Genomic DNA, 16331 nt, shown 5'->3' on the forward strand with positions numbered 1-16331 from the left:
AGTTCATTGTTGCTTTTTTATTTTTATTTTTTAAAATTTTTTAACGTTTATTCATTCTTGAGAGAGATACAGAGTGTGAGCAGGGTAGGGGCGGAGAGAGAGACATACACAGAATCGGAAGCAGGCTCCAGGCTCTGAGCCGTCAGCACAGAGCCTGACGCGGGGCTTGAACTCATGAGCGGTGAGATCATGACCTGAGCTGAAGTTGGACGCTCAACCGACTGAACCGCCCAGGCGCCCCTCTCTTTTATTTTTTACTAAAAAATTTTTTTGAATGTTTTTATTTTATTTTATTGAGATAGAGACAGAGCACGAATGGGGGAGGGGCAGAGAGAGGGAGAGAGAATCTGAAGCAGGCTCCAAGCTCTGAGCTGTCAGCACAGAGCCCGATGTGGGGCTTGAATTCCCGGACCATGAGATCATGTCCTGAGCTGAAGTCCGATGATTAACCAACTGAGGCCCCCCAGGTGCCCCTATATATCTTCTTTGAAGGAATGTCTATTCAAGGCCTTTGTCCATTTTACATTGGGTGGTTTGTTTTTTGTTGTTGGGTTGCAGGAGTTTTTTATATATTCTGGATACTAGACCCTTACCAGATACATGTATTTGCAAATACTCTATTCTGTGGATTGTATTTTCACTCTCTTGATAACATGTTTTGATACACAAAAATTTTTAATTTTGATTAAGTCTAGTTTATTTTTACCTTTATTGCTTATGTTTTTGTTGTCCTATCCAAGAAGTCATTCTGAATCCAGTATTGTGAAGATTCTCTTCTAAGAAAAATTAGGCCTTTCTCTCTTTTTTTTTTTTTTAAGAAAAATTGTAGGTCTTCTGTTTAGGTTTTTGGTACATTTTGTGTTCGTTTTTTTTAATGGTGTAAGGTAAGGGTCCGACTTCATTCTTTTGCATGTGGTTGTCAGTTTTCTCAGTGCCATTTGTTGGAAAGACTGTCCTTTTCCCATTGGATGGTCTTAACATCCTTGTGGAAATCTATCTCCTTTTCTTTTTTTTTAATGTTTATGTGTTTATTTTTTGAAAGAGTGCATGTGCAAACTGGGGAGGGGCAGAGAGAAGGGGAGAGAGAATCCCAAGCAGGCTCCATGCTGTCAGTGCAGAACTGGGTGCAGGGCTTGATCCCGTGACCTGAGCCAAAATCAAGAGTCGGCCGCTTAATCAACTGAGCCACCCAGGAGCCCTTCTCCTTCTCTTTTAAATGACAGAGATGATATAACACTATGACAGAATGTTAGAAAACAGGGAGGGCAGTCATGATCCCCTCCAGTCGCTCTGGCTTCTGTGGCGATAGATTGTAGGAGGGCTGGGGTGGAGACAGGGAGACTGGTGGGAGGCTCTGATGGTATCCCAGCGAGAGAAGGTGGTGGCTTGGATCGGGGTGGGTGAAGGGCTTGATTCTCGGTGTGTTTTGAGGGGAGAGTGAACAGGATGCACTGAGGAATTGGATGGGGAGAGATGGGGCAATGACTCATGATTTTCTTACTTGAGCGTATGGAGGGGTGAAGTAGCTCTTGACAGAGAGCTGGGGAAGAAATAGGCAACAGCTAGACTCTGTTACCTTAATTCGGTTTGTACTTTTCTTTTCTTTTTCTTTTTTTTTTTTTTTGTAATTTGCTTTTCTTTAAATCAAGTCCACTTCAGCATTTTTCACATGTTTCTTCTGTTTATATCGGCTCATGGTGTTTGTAAATTTAATATTTACACCGAATGGCATAGAACAAGGAATCCATGCTCCTCCAGAAACAGGGCTCCCAGCCTTGTCAAACCATGAGGATGCCCTTGGCCTTAGAGCAGGAGCCGAGAGTTGAAGAGCTGCTTTCAGGAGTTTCTTCTCAGGAACCCATGATGTCATGGACAAGTTCTGGGTTTGTGGTCAAACTGCCTGTTCAGTTAGGCTGCCCAAGGCCTGGTGTTTGGCCTTAGAAAGGAGGGTGCTTGACACCGGCATCTCTCTGTAGAGAGCTGGCTTTGCATGAATAGCACAGGGGATAGAAGACAACCAGGTGTGCCTGCAGCTGTCACATGTTCTGGGTTTGTGTGGTAGTTGTGATTCCAGATATGCTGTCCTTGTGTCCTCATTGTCCTTTTGTCCTCATTGTCAAAAAGGGAACCAAAACCTTCATAGGCATTTCTTAACAAGAGGGGTTGAAGTGTGTTGCATCTGTAAACCTAAAGTGTACAGTGCACACCTGTGCAGCATAGTGACTCCAAGGCTTCCTGTGAACACCTAGGTGATTTGAGTTCCATGCAGGATGACATCTGGTGGCAGACTCCTTTGGTCTCTGGCATTTCCAGGGTGTCCTTTTTTTCTTGACTGCTGGACCTGAGAACAGAGATGCATCTGGTAGGAAAGCTGGCCTGCTGGAAATGGTGGACTCTTTGGGGAGGAAGCAGTCCTCCTGTCTCTCTTCCTTCCAGCCTCCAGAGGTGATCCACAGACAGAGGTGGGCCTATGACTGCAGAGCAAGTGGGGATTGGCAGCTGGCCTTTCTTATCAGGTGCAAAGGGCTCTCACTTGAACACCTGCACCTAGCCTGGAGGCACCCAGCCTGGAGCCAGGCACTTCGGGTGCTGAACATACCTGGCTGAGTGGACAGCATATAAAAAGTTCAGCCCTGAGTCCCTCCATGTGGAGCAGCAGCAGCGGGTGCTGAGAACAGACCTGACTTGTTCTGCCTCACCTATCAGCAGGAGATGTTCTGTATGTGGAATCTGGTCTTGGGTTTTTCCCCCCACCCAGTAATAGAATTTAGGGAATTTTCTGTGGTTTAAAGCAAACTTCCAACTCTTAAATTGTGAATAGAGTAGAAAAGTCAAGAGAATAGAGTTACACACCTCTTGATTGAACAGTTAATGTTTTATCATACCTGCTTTATCTTCGTGTGTATATATATCTTTTATTCTCTGAATCATTTGAAAGTATGTTGCAGTCATTACAAAACTTCACCTCTAAAAGCTTTAGTATGCATCTGAGTATAACAACTTGGTTTTGTTGTTTGTTTTTGGCCTAGCCATGGGGTCCTGTGGCAAGGTGTGAGGTGTTCAGGGACCAGTGGCATAGACAATAGGCCTCAGTCAAGAGCAGCTGGGCCCACATCCATGTTCACTCCCTGCATTAGCAACGCTTTATTTCCAGCCTCAGTTTAGAACTTAAAAAATGTATGGTGCAACATTCCAATTCATTAAAAGGAATGAGGGAGGACAGATCAGCCTGTGCCCACATATCACCCTATGTCCTTTTTCCTGCCCACCCGCCTGGAGCTCCATTTGCCTGCATTCAGCATACCCCTCTGTGCTGTGGTGCCTATGACGCTGGATAGTATTGAACATGTTCTGCACTTTTTTTTACAACTTTATATAATTACTATAGCTTTCTTCTTCTTATCTGTAAACAGGCTACTATAAACTCCCTCATAAGGTTGTTAAATGAGAATGATGTATGTGTAAATACCTCGCTCTATGCTGGCAGGGTGTAGAAATTCAGTAAATACAGGCACACTTCATTTTATTGTGCTTTTGCTTTATTGTGCTTTGAAGGTAATTGCATTTTTTTGTTTTTTATTTTATTTTATTTTTTACAAATTGAAGGTTGGTGACAACCCTGCATCTAGTGAGTCTGTCAGCACCATTTTTCTAACAGTGTTTACTCACTTTGTGTCTCTGTGTCATATTTTGGTAATTCTCGCAGTATTTCAACGTTTTCATTATTCTGTTTGTTATGGTGATCTGTGATTAGTGACTACGACTTGCTGAAAGCTCAGATGACGGTTAACATTTTTTAGCAATAAAGTGTGTTTTAATTACATACATTGCTTTTTTTAAAAAGGTTTTTTAAAAAAGTTTTATTTTGAGAGAGCATGAGTGGGGAAAGGGCACTGGGAAATCAAAAAAATTCATTTGACTTGCATTTTTTAAAAGTTTATTTCTTTAGAGAGAGAGAGAATGCACGGGTAGGGACACAGGGAGGTGGGGGAGAGAGAGAACCCCAAGCAGGCTCCCTATTATTTGTGCAGAGCACTATGTGGGGCTCAAGTTCAAGGACCGTGAGATAATGACTTGAGCTGAAATCAAGAGTTGGATGCTTAACTGATTGAACCCCCCAGGCATACTTCATTTGACTTGCTTTATTGCAATATTTGCTTTATTGCAGTATGCTGGAACCAAACCAGCAATATCTTTGAGGTATGCCTGTACTGTTTTACTTCCTACCTAATAGGTGTTAGGAAAGGTGGATGTTAAAGTGAGCAGTCAAGTTGGCAGGGAAGTAGATCCCACTTCTCTGCTCAGGTGTCCTTTACTAACTGCCCAGCTCTGTCCTCAGAGAATCTTGGGCTCATTCAAGGTCAAGAGGGCATCTCAGGGGCCTCAGGGCCCCTATCTGGGAGGAACTGTGGCGGCCACACCCCCAGGTCACTCAGGCTTTGCTTTGCCTCTTCCCGCTTGCCCCAGCCCAGGGACAACTCTGAGTGGTGTGTGGAAGAGCTGAGGACTGCCTGAAGAAGATGAGGAACAAGATAAAGCTGAGCTCTGGGTCTGGAAGGAGTCCAGGGTGGCTGACTCAGAAACCTTTAGGGCCCTGTGTGGAGCTTTCTGCCAGGCTGTTCTGCCACAAATCACAGTTTCCTTTATTGTGCTGCAGACCACCCCTGCTCCGTGCCCCCTCCTCCAGGAGCTGCTGGTGGGATTGCTGAGAAATGCTGGCAAATGCAAGGGGGTAGGGCTGGGAGAAGGTTTCAGATGAAGAAATAGCCTGAGGGCACGTTTGTGAGGCTGCTAACGTGCCCGTGGCTTCTTGCACCAGCCACCAGCCCTGAGACACCAGCCATCACTGGTCTTCCTCAGGAGGCTTCTGCCAGCCCCCAGGGAATGAGAATTAGCAGAAAGCACCTGCCACCCCTGCCCTACTGCTACCTTCATCCCCTTGTACAGTAGTGCATGAAATTCACTAGGCAGGGAACTACAGTGGCATGAGTGACGTGGGACACCTGTCCACGGGTGCTGGAGGCCAAGAGGCCTGGGGCCTGCAGAGCCTTGCGGTGGCGCTAGGTGGCACTCCCACCCAGGGGAGTACCAACAAGGTAGGAGGACCCAGTGTGGCTGGAAGGGACCTCGTTCAGGGTGGGAACATAAACTTTTGTTTTTCCCAGAAATCATTTGTTAACCATTATCTGGAATCTAGAAGGCATTTCCTTACTGAAACATACGTGGTGGAAGTCAGGTTAGAAGGCTAATCTCAGGACAGACCTGTGGGCTGGTTGATGAGTTTTCTAAACACCAGTCTTCCTGAGAGGCTTAAAATGATTACAAAGGAACCCTGGTAGACCTGGAGTGTCCCTGTTGTTCATTTTACTGGGAGAGCATTGGTGTTTCAGAGGCTGCTCAGCAAATGAGAACCTGGGCTTTTGTTTTCCTCCCCTAAGTGTAACTTGGACAAGGCCTGGTCTGGAAGTACTGGAGGCTTTGGGGAAGTCAGAATGGTCCTCCAGGATCTTTCTGGTTCTGGAATTTAGTGTTGCCAGGATTCTTTTATCTTCCTGTGCTTTCACTACTTTTTATCCCATTTCACGGTGTGTTTGCTTAGAGCTCTGGGGTGAGAAGGGGTCTTAAGTCTCACTGAGGCTCAGAGAATGCTGTGGGCCTAGGCTGGGAGACTGCAAGGTGCAGCCCCTGTGCTGGAACCTGAGCCCTAGAGGGCTGGAACTCTACATAGTACACCCCTGCTGCCCTATTCCTGCTGTGCATTAGAAGTGTCCAGCATTATGGAAGTCCACGAGGAGGGACCCTGCCCGTCTTCTGCCCCTATCCCCGCTGTGGCATCCCAGGTCTGTAGCTTGTCACAGAGCACTTGCAGAGTGGATCCAGATGAGAACAGGTGTTTGGGGCTTTGTATGCCACCATGTCCTGCTCCAGGCTGCCTGGGCTCAGCTGCCCATCTCTTTGCAAGCCTAAAGGCTCTTTCTTCCTGTTCCAAATGTTGCTTTAGAAATCAAATTCTCAGGGCACCTGGGTGGCTTATTTGGTTGAGTGATTTCAGCTCGGGTACTATCTCACGGTTTGTGAGTTTGAGCCCCACATCAGGCTTGCTGCCTTTGGATCCTCTGTCCCTCTCTCTCTGACCCTCCCCAACTCATGCCTGCTCGCTCTCAAAAATAAATAGATATTAAAAAAAAATTAAATTTTCAGTGATCAGAAGGATCTAGGGTTGTACCCTTGTTGAGTGGCCTAGAGCATGAAGACAGCCTTCTGAGGCAGTCTGACCGCTGAATTTCACCGTTTGTTTGTTTTTTGGGTTTTTTTGGTGTTCCCCGTTCACTCCAACTCACCTAGAAAATGTCTCTTCATCCTATGTGGAGCGAGTGCTTGCAGGCATGGGGTGTAAGGTGCTGACCTCCCCCGCCCACCGCTGGGCCCTGCCATCTACTGGGGTAGAAGGACACTGCATGAATCACTTCACAGCCTGGGGCCAGAGGGGAACTTTGCTTTTACTGAGTCTGGTCTCTTTGGGGGTCTATCCCAGATTTTGTGTGGCAGGGGATTTGTATGGTAGGAGTGTGTCTACCTGGAGGGGGGGGGTGTGTGGAGGTGGGGGCATCCTGTGCCTTCCAGGTGGGGTGTGGGAAAGAGCCAAGGACTTAGATGCCTTTTCGAGGGCTATAAAAGGTAGCTGGAGGTGGCTTTCTGTTCAGTCCCAGGAAGCTGGCCCTGGGTGAGGTCAGCCACACGTTGAAGCCTGGGACTGCCCAGTTTGGAGTGAGGAGGAAGAATGGCCCCCAGGCCCCGGAGGTGTCGCCGGGAAATCCCGTGACCGGGGCGGGGCTGGTTCCCTGGCCGCAGCCCCTCCTCTTAAAGGGGCCCTGGGCCCGGTGGCTGGGTCTGGCCCGAGGGCGGAGCGTGACTGCTTCTGGTGTCCGCCCTCCATCCCCGCCCTGGGTGGTCCGAGTGGCCAGAGCCGAGCCCCCGCCTGCCTGCCGGGGCTTCCTCTCCGAGTGGCGCCTCCTTGGGCGTCAGCGCCTGACACCCAGCGAGACCGGACTACCTGCTGGTGAGTGAGCGGAGCCCGTAGCGGGGCCGCCCTGGGTGCCGGTCGCCCCTTGGAGCTGCGGGGCCCTGGGCTGGAGAGCCCACCCCACAGTCTTCATCCCTTCACGGGCTTCTCCTGCCCACATGGTGGGTCACGGGCCGTCCTGGATGAGCTCACTTCCGCCAGGCCGGGCAGCATCTCCTGGCCCTCAGCCGGCCGGGAAAGGGAAAATGCTGGGGCTCCAAGTCCCCTCTTGCTCCGAAAGATTTCCTCAGTGACTGGCACCAGTTAGGGAAGAAAGCTGCCCTGTTCTCAGTGGGACCTGTAGGTGTCCCCAGGGTCTCACCTGAGGGGCAGAGAAGGGGGTGACAAGCTGCCCTTCACAGAGCCCTATCCCCAAAGGAAGGTTCCTTTCCTTTCTGGGTTTCTTAAATTTCTTAGAAGTCCCGTGCTGCAGGGAGGACTGTCCCCACCTCCAACCACCCTTCCCTGGCTGCTGGCTTGAAAGAAGTATCTCTGGGTCCTTCTCTTTCCTTCCTCTTCTCTTGCCCAAGGCTTCCCCAAGATGGCTCACCCGTTTCACCTGGGGAGAATCCATTTTCCCTGTTCTCTGTTTTTGAAGTTTTGTCTGCTTCTAGTCCTGGAACACAGGGAGGAAGGGTTGGTGGTCCCACCTGGACACAGCTGTTTGTGTCATGCTTCAGGTGAGCTGGGTGGGGGGCTGGGGGTGTCGGGTAGTGGCCCTACCTTCCAAGGTGGAAGCGGGCCCAGAAAGTCAAGCAGATGGACACAGAATTGGGGGAAACGGGGACACTGAGGCTTTCTGCTGCGGCTTCAGGGGGAGTGACCCTGGCACCCAGTGAGAGTTCTGCTCAGGGAGCAAGAACAAATTTCTTAGGTTGTTTCTGGCAGGTTGTGTGCCTGGCTACAAGGCCCTTGGTGCTCAGGGAGAGCTTATTGGGGGGCGGGGGACAGACAGTCTGACTCCGTCCCTGCCTTCCTGACCTTGTCCAGACTCAAACCTGAATCCATCAAAGTCCAAGGGAACCAGTCAGGAGCATGGCCCCCTGCCCCCACACCTGTAGTAACTGGTAACTGGCCTGGGTTTGTCCATCTGACTTCAGTTGGAACGTTCCATTCCACTGAGGGGGTTATTGTTGCCTTCATTACAGGTTGTGAGGGGACATGGCAGCACTGGTCGGGTGTGAATACCCAGAATAGCACGTCCAGACAAAGGTGACCCCCTACCTGGTCCTGTTGGGCTGTCAAATCTTCTCATAGGGGCAGCAAGTGTCCGTGTGATTTGGGCTCTTTCAGAACTACTGACTCCACCCTGTCCCTGCTCTCTTGCCAGTGGGAGCATACCTCGGTGCTCCCAGAGTTTGGGTTTGGAAACGGAGGTGGGGTGTTGGGAGTCAGGTCTAGGGGATGAGACTTTCACCAGGTCTTGGGTGAAAGTGAGGCATGGTGTTTCTGAGCAGAGCAGAGTTCTGGGCCAGTGTTGCTACTATGATCTGAGCCTTGAGGGGGTGAGCAGGAGGAGTGACCCTTCCCATTTCCAGATAGCCAAACTGATAGCCACAGAGCACCTGTGACTTGCAAGGCCTCTCCCAGCTCTCAGGGTAGGGCAGCCAGGATTGCAGTAACTGGATTGTCCCCCTCCCCCACCAAAGCCTAGCTTCTGAGTTCCCCCGTTCAGTATGGCTGGTCCTTAGGCCTTGTGATAACTTTAAACTCCTACTGGTCACAGCTCACAACTCCTCTCCACAGAGTGTCCTTGAGATGGAGGAGAGAGGGAATGTAACTGTACTTCCCTTGCTTCAGGGAGTCCTGCTTTTGGGTTCCTCATCTGGGCCTGGCTCCAAGGAGCCAGAGAGTAAGAAAATTTTGGCTTGGGCTCCAAGGGTCATTGCAGGAATGGAGGGCAAGTGGGGCACCATAATGGGGAGGCCAGGAGCACTGTTGGCCTAGGAAGTGGCTCTGCCTTTGGGAAGCAGGAAGGAATGAGCCTTAGGGGAGCCCCTTTCCTCCATCCTGCAGCTTTGAGCTAGACAGAGGGTGCCAAGCCTGTTACCTGGGGACAGGTGAATTCATGTCTGCTCCCTGGGGACCTTTTGGGGCCCATGCATGGTGATTTGGAAGAAACTTGACAGTCTGGTCCCTGACCCATTTCGGAAGAGGGGGTAGAGTGGTGGTGGAGGTAGGACTGAGGGCTCAGGACATCCTCCTGGCCCTGTGGGGGCAGTTTCTTAGAGTCTAGGATAGCAGCAACTTGAACTGGGCCCCCTTGAGCACCCTGCACTGCAGGAGGAAGGGTGAAGGCCCAGTTTACTGTGGTGGGCCGTGAGGCCTGGCCAAGTCCCTACACTGGGGGCCCTGGGGTAAATGAAATGGCAGAGGCATACACAGGAATCTGTTTTTGAGGACCTGAGGTTTTGGGTCTAGCTAGGTTTGTCTGTGGGCTCCAGCATGTGCCTTTCTGGCAGCATGCTGCAGTGGTCACTGCCCCATCTGGTAGCATAGTGGGGGAAATAGGCAGGTTGAGACTGGGGTCCCCATCCTCTTCCACAAGGCCTCACTGGCCTCACCGGAAATCCCAGGTGTGCACTCAGTCTGAGCTTTCTCGAGTGGGGGAAAGAGCCTTGTCCTAGAAGTCAAGCACTTCAAGCACTGTGCCTGGTCCTGACTGCCTGTCACCCCTTTGGGCCTGGGGAGCTGACAGGAGGCCATTGTGGGGCCCCATTGCCTGGTGGGCCATGGAGGGGTGGGGTGTGTGCTCAGTACATGGGTGATATAGTTGAAGTGACCTGTCACAGATGGGAAAGTTAGGAGGCTCAGTATGGGTGAGGGATAGACACAGTGGTGTCCATGGTTCCCGGGGCCTGGCCCTTAGGTCAGAGGAGGCTCCTGTGCGTATCCGCTTCTGGCTGAGGCCAGGTGCCCACCCATAGTGAGCTGTCCTGCCACTCAGGTGAGTGGCCTGGGGATGATCTCTGCTGGAGGGGTCTGGGTCCGGGGTGGCCAGGCCTTGCCACTTCCTTGGTCAGGGCTGGAAATCCATGCTTACTTTTGGATGTTACTCAACCTGTGCTGGCTCCCACTGCACACTACATTCCCAGGGATTTGACTCGCCAGGGACTGGCATTTTCACCTCTGGCTGAGGTGCCTTTGCCAGGGCATCAGACATTCACCCTTGTGTGGGTGGAGCCGGGTCTGAGTGGGGCCTCTTGTTCTGTTGTGAGTCAGTTGGCTGTGCGGGGGTCAGCATTTGGCCTGGGACTGCGCTGGAGCAGGCAGGTGGCCCAGCTTGGGGACAGAGTGGGTGGAGGGCAGGGGCCTGTGTCCGAGGCCTCAGGCCCCCACTGCTTCCCAAGCAGGTGTGACCAGTGCCTGTCTTCATGATAGCCCCAACCTCTCAGCTGTGCCCAGTGAGCCACAGGACCCAACTGAGCTGGGAAGCGGCCCACCAGCCACCAGCTGACCTCTGCTGGGTCAGCTTTCTGCCTTGGGAGCTTCTCCCAGGGCCTGCATCTCTGCGTCTAAAGATGGTGGCAAGTGCCTGTCCTCTGTAGCCTGCAATTGGGATTGGAGGCCAGGCTGGTTGGGTCCTTGACTATCCCTGGGCTCAGACAGCAATGACTGTGGAATGTTTGCTCTCCTTTCCTATTATCTGTGAGGGCCTGTGGGCGTGTCCTCCCAGATCACCAGGCAGGGCCAGAGTGCTGTCCACAGCAAAGATCGGAGTGAGGGGCTGGTTTGGGCTTCAGTCCTGGTTGGTTTTCCCTCAGATCACGTCATGAGTGTGCTAATCTGCTGAGGAGGCCTTGGGGGGGGGGGGGGGGGGTCTGTGCCGGGATGGGAGGCTCTGACGCCTGGCTGGGGGGGGCTGGTGAGAGAGCTGGAGCAGGTCAGGTTTCCAGCGTCTGACCCCCACCCACCGTGTCTCTCTTGTCTTCCCGCTCCCTCATTCCTCAGATGCTATTTTGTCACCTGAATGGAAAATGGGTCAGGTCCTGGTGAGGGAGGGGCCGCCCGAGCTGCAGACAGGCCGACGCTGGGTGCCCGCCTGGAGCACAGGGCTCAGATTCCAAGCTTGTGCTGCTTGTGCCCACAGGCGCCTGGTCCCTTCTCTGGCATTAGCTCGCTGCGCTGGAGGGGGCAGGTGGCCCAGCCTGGGGGCAGAGTGGGTGGAGGGCAGGGGCTTGTGTCCGAGGCCTCAGGCCCTCACTGCTTCCCAAGCAGGTGTGACCAGTGCCTGTCTTCACGATAGCCCCAACCTCTAAGCTGCGCCCAGTGAGCCACAGGACCCATCTGAGCTGGGAAGCGGCCCACCAGCCACGAGGCGGCCAGCCCAAGGAGTGGTGACAGCACAGGAGCTCCTGGCTGGGGGGAAGGGAGGAAGGAGGAGAAACAAAGGCGAGTGTGCCTGGCGCCGCCCACCATGTGTCAGTCAGAGGCTCGGCGAGGACCGGAGCTCCGAGCAGCGAAATGGTGAGATGCTGCCGGCCGCGTCCTAACCTCACTGTGCCCCGCCACGACCTCCGGAAGGTCAGAGTTCACGTCCAGCGGCCCCGAGGTGGAGGTGGCGGCAGGGGGCAGGGGGATCAGCCCCCGAGGCTGGAGGGGCCCGGCCCGGGGGGCCTGAGTCGGAGAGCCCGCTTCAGGTACCTGGGGAGGCGGAGCGGGCTGGTGGCCTAGTGTCTGCTGCTCCCCAATTGCTGCTCCCAGGCCCCCACCCCCAGGCGCTCCCCACCCTGCTCTGGAGAGGTGCCACTCTTCTAGGATTGGTCCCTGGGCTTCTGCAGTGATCAGGGCGGGTGGGGGAAGCCCTGGGGACAGCAGGAGTTTGTTCAGCTTTGTTTGGCCCCTACTACCTTCCTGAACCTTTTGAAAACACAGTGGGGTGGGGTGGGTTGGGAGAGAATGAACGCAGGGAGTCTGGTGAGCTGTGGAAAGAAGCATCTTCCATTGCCATCATTGAATAGCAGGTGCCCGGCCATCAGCTTGGCTCTCCATTTTTTTCTTTTTGGTATCAGCTGAGATGCCTCTTTGTTCCTTGGTTTGTTCAGCAACTGGGGGCAGAGGACATGGCTTCTCTGAGAGTGGATGGGAGCCTTAGATTATCCAGTTGAATGCAGTCTTTTTGCAAATGAGGAAACTTAGGCCTGGGGACATTCTCAGAGCGGGTGGGAAGGTGGTCTTCTGATGGCTGCACTGGGGCTTCAGGAACATTTTCTAGTGCTTAGGCATGAGACCAGGGGACTTGGGTGTCCCTGTTGTGTCTCAGGAGGCCAGGGTTCTGGTGAAAATGCCCACCCAGCCTCAGATCCCCACAAGGCTGAGCCTGTGCTGAACGCACTGAATTTGGGCTTTGTTGAAAGGAGGGGTTTGGCTGAGGTGTGTGACCCCGGCAGACCTGGGAGGTGGTCTCAGGGTTTCTGGGGAGGTTCCCCCCACCAACCTCTGAGTCTGTTTTGGAGAACCTGATGTGTTGTAGAAAGACCAGGCAGGTGGATGGAGCTGTAGCTGTTAGGGGTGTGCATGTGTGCAGGTACACGTTCATGGGTGTTTTCTTTTGGGGTCTTGCCAGGCTCAATCCCTTAATTTATCTGATGAGGAAACAAGAAGCCCAGAGCCTTGAAGAGATTTTCCCAGATCCTGCAGTGTGATGGTAGCCGTAGCTCCCCACTGCTCTGTGCTTCTGCACTGTTGGGGCTCCAGATCAGACTGTCTTCCTGGCGCCTCTGTGGGCAGAGCTGGCCCCAGGAGTTGGGGGCTGTGAGGCAGGCTGTGCACCCCGTCTTCCCCATGCTGCCCCTGATTCCTAGTCCTCCTAAGCTGGTAGGCAGGTGGGTGAGACTGGGATGTGAGTCTGCCGACCAGAGGCAGCTGAGCCCCCAACTCAGAATGGGCTTGTGTTGAGGGGCCATGGCAGTGCTGCTGGACTCCATAGAGAGGCAAGCTTGCTGAGGGTGGGGTGGGGCCTCCCAGACCCTGACTGCTGACCTGGCTGTGCGCGGACATCTGCTCTGCAGGTTGCACTTCCCCCAGCTGGCACTGAGGCGGAGGCTGGGACAGTTGAGCTGTATGTCCAGACCTGCCCTGAAACTGCGCTCCTGGCCCCTGACGGTCCTCTACTACCTCCTGCCCTTCGGTGCCCTCAGACCACTCAGCCGGGTGGGATGGAGGCCCGTGAGCAGGGTAAGTGTGCACAGACTGCTGGCCCGGCCGCCCTGGGCGCAGGCCTGAGGTTGGGACCCAGGACACGGAAACAGAGAAGGAAACAGTTGTCAGATTAGAGGTGATAGTGTGGGTGCTGAGCCCCCTGGTTTGTCATCTTGACAGGCGAGTTGGTTGGGAAGGCCAGGCTGGTTGGTGGCCCTGAGGGCTTGCTGTGCACCGCCTGTTTTCCTTGCCTGCATTTGTGCCATTTAGGGGCTCTTTCTGAGAGGAACCCACACTGGGCATTCAGAAAATGGTGTCTGATTCCCTGGGTTCAGGTAGAAGAGAGCTCAGAGGTGATTTTGAGAAGAATGTGAATCAATTCCAGGATGCCAGAGGGTGATTCGGGAAGGCTGGTGCCTGTCTGGGCCCCTTCGGGTGTGGATGCCTTTGAGGATGTGGGAGCCCCAGGCAGAGCTGGATGAGGGAGTGACCTGGCCACCATTCCCTAGAGGGCCAGCTCCCTTGCCCTGGGCTCTCTGGGCAGGCTGACCCCAAGTAGGGCACCCTATGCTGAGATGGGCACGTCAGCTGTGAGGAGTTTGGGGAGCCATTAGCTCAGTGCACTGTAGAGGTGTTTAAAGTTGGAATGAAATTATACTTACACCGTGGGGACTTGGTGTCTAGGTCGGGCTGACAGGCAGCAGCTGCCAATTAGAGGCAGGTCCCACTGTGGCAGCGGCACCTGGGGTTTAAGAGGCGCTCCCCCTCCAGGTCGCCTGGCCCTGGGAGTTTGGCCCGCGGTGCCAACGGAGACAGCTGGGGCCGATTCCCCTGTGCCTCGGGGCAGCAGCCCCAGGTGCAGACAGCTTTGTGGACCAGTCCCTCACAGTAGAGTGCCTCGGAGCTCAGGCAGGCTGGGTAGGGCGCAGCTGTGTCTGGGGGTGCTTGCTGGCTGGGGTGGGGGTGACAGTGATACAGCGCATCCTCATATGAAAGTCCCCGACCATGTGTGGGCCATATTCCCTCCGCTTTCTGTTTGGACCAGAATGTGTGCTTTGGGCTGTAAACTTTCCCCTGCACCCAGGGTCCTGCCCCTTTCTGCCACAGCGTCTCTGTGCAGGTATCAGAGCCATTTATGCCCCTCCTTTCCTTAAGAAGTGAGACTGTGCTGGCCAGTCTCTCCTGGGGACCAGGGTAGTTGCTGTTAGACCTGTGTATAAAATGACTGAAATACTGAGTTTAGGTCACTGTGTCACAGTCTCGGCCAGTATTTGGTCTGTGAGAGTATTTGGGAAGCTCAGTCTGGTTCCTAGTAGGAAACAACCACATCACAAAGCCATCGCGGGTGCCCAGGTGGCCAGAGGTGGTGGCTGACTGGGGGGTGGCAGGGGGCACGCAGGGCGGCCCACTCATCTGTCTGTGGCCTGCAGGTGGCCCTGTACAAGTCGGTGCCGACGCGCCTGCTGTCGCGGGCCTGGGGCCGCCTCAACCAGGTGGAGCTGCCGCACTGGCTGCGCAGGCCTGTGTACAGCCTGTATATCTGGACCTTCGGGGTAAACATGAAGGAGGCCGCCGTGGAGGACCTGCACCACTACCGCAACCTCAGCGAGTTCTTCCGGCGCAAGCTGAAGCCGCAGGCCCGGCCCGTGTGTGGCCTGCACAGCGTGGTGAGGCCCAATCCTGCCCTCCACTCCTCCCTCCAGAAATGGGATTGTCACCTGTGTCTTTGGGAACCAGTCCCGGCAGCCTCCACTGGTGGCCCATGGGTACTCCTCTCAGGCTGGGGGAGTCCCCCTGCCTCCCTTAGTGGCAAGCCTTTCTCTGCCCTTTCAGATCAGCCCATCAGATGGGAAGATCCTGAACTTTGGGCAGGTGAAGAACTGCGAAGTGGAGCAGGTGAAGGGGGTCACCTACTCGCTGGAGTCGTTCCTGGGTCCACGCATCTCCACAGAGGACCTGCCCTTCCCACCAGGTGGGTTGGTGCCTGGTGGTGGCCCCCACGGCCCTGCTGCAGTAGTGCTGGGCTGGGTGTCCGGGAGAAGGACGTGAATGGGTTGGGGAGGGAAGGGCCAGGAATCACTGTGTGGAGCTTCATGGCCTCCCTGGAGCCCACGTCCAGACTACACAGGCTCAGGTGCTTGTCTGAGAGCCTAGCCCTCGTGTCTGCCCCCCACAGCTACCCCCTGCGGCTCCTTCAGGAACCAGCTGGTCACTCGAGAAGGCAATGAGCTCTACCACTGTGTCATCTACCTGGCCCCCGGCGACTACCACTGCTTCCATTCTCCCACTGACTGGACCGTTTCCCACCGGCGCCACTTCCCAGGTTGGCCAGAGCCTCCCGCTTTTTGGTGTCCAGGGACCGGGGCTCCACATTTGGAGTGCTGAGGTGGGGAGGTGACTGCTTTAGTCTGGCTGGATGTGGGCAGCAAGGTGCAGCCTGGGGTCTAGCCCACTCTGCATTTGGAATGATATGGGTGGACATGGGACTCTAGGAGGCTGGTCTTCTTGCTGGGTGGGGAATAACAGTGCCCCTACCCCCACAGGCTCCCTGATGTCCGTGAACCCTGGCATGGCCCGCTGGATCAAAGAGCTCTTTTGCCACAATGAACGGGTGGTCCTCACCGGGGACTGGAAACACGGCTTCTTCTCGCTGACGGCCGTGGGGGCCACCAATGTGGGCTCTATACGCATCTACTTTGACCGGGTAAGCAGAGCCAGGCCCAAGGGCTGGGGCACTTGGAGTCCCCCCACCTCCTCTTCCATGCAACCAAATCTACTGGCCCTGCTGAGCAGCTGCCCTGAGGAGGGGCTGGGTCCTGGGCTCCTGCTCTGCCAGCCCCAACCCCAGATGTGCTGCCACTTGCTCGTCTGGAGGTGGTTAGAGAGGGAGGGGGTTAACCTCCCAGCCCGCACTTTGCTTCTGCTGGGAACCCAAGAAGAACATTGAGCTCAGGGTGAGGCGTGCTGCTTGGAGGCTAAGCGTGTGAGAGGGTGGCCACTGCCTGTCCTTCCCCGGGAGCTGCCTTTCTTGGTGTCAGCTTGTGACTGCGCCTCACCCACCCTGGATGCTGGAGGAGAGTTGGGTCTGATTCCTCTATGTCTTTCTGGGTCCCAGTTCACAGCTGAT

General features: G+C 54.3%; 1 protein-coding gene and 1 long non-coding RNA gene across 6 annotated transcripts in view; one reads left to right on the forward strand and one right to left on the reverse strand.

Moving 5' to 3' along the window:
• The window catches only part of PISD (phosphatidylserine decarboxylase), a 36632-nt gene that overhangs the window by 18877 nt on the left and 1424 nt on the right, over positions 1 to 16331 (forward strand). For 2 of the 5 annotated variants that reach the window (XM_060612639.1, XM_060612641.1), the window contains 5 exons: positions 13075 to 13240; positions 14635 to 14871; positions 15038 to 15176; positions 15381 to 15527; positions 15748 to 15908. In XM_060612639.1, coding sequence (XP_060468622.1) covers positions 13075 to 13240; positions 14635 to 14871; positions 15038 to 15176; positions 15381 to 15527; positions 15748 to 15908 — 850 coding nt within the window. Of the gene's footprint in view, positions 1 to 6958; positions 7061 to 8227; positions 8276 to 11281; positions 11531 to 13074; positions 13241 to 14634; positions 14872 to 15037; positions 15177 to 15380; positions 15528 to 15747; positions 15909 to 16331 lie in introns of those variants that run through there. The other 3 variants (XM_060612642.3, XM_060612644.3, XM_060612640.1) reach the window with 3 other exon arrangements.
• On the reverse strand, positions 7057 to 8199 carry LOC132665543 (uncharacterized). The gene is made up of 3 exons (XR_009604172.3): positions 7787 to 8199; positions 7614 to 7679; positions 7057 to 7385 (listed from the first exon to the last, which is right to left on the reverse strand). It is a non-coding gene; the product is annotated as an uncharacterized LOC132665543 (long non-coding RNA).

Source organism: Panthera onca, chromosome D3 (assembly GCF_046562875.1).
Source record: "Panthera onca isolate mPanOnc1 chromosome D3, mPanOnc1 haplotype 2, whole genome shotgun sequence".
Classification (NCBI taxonomy): domain Eukaryota; kingdom Metazoa; phylum Chordata; class Mammalia; order Carnivora; family Felidae; genus Panthera; species Panthera onca.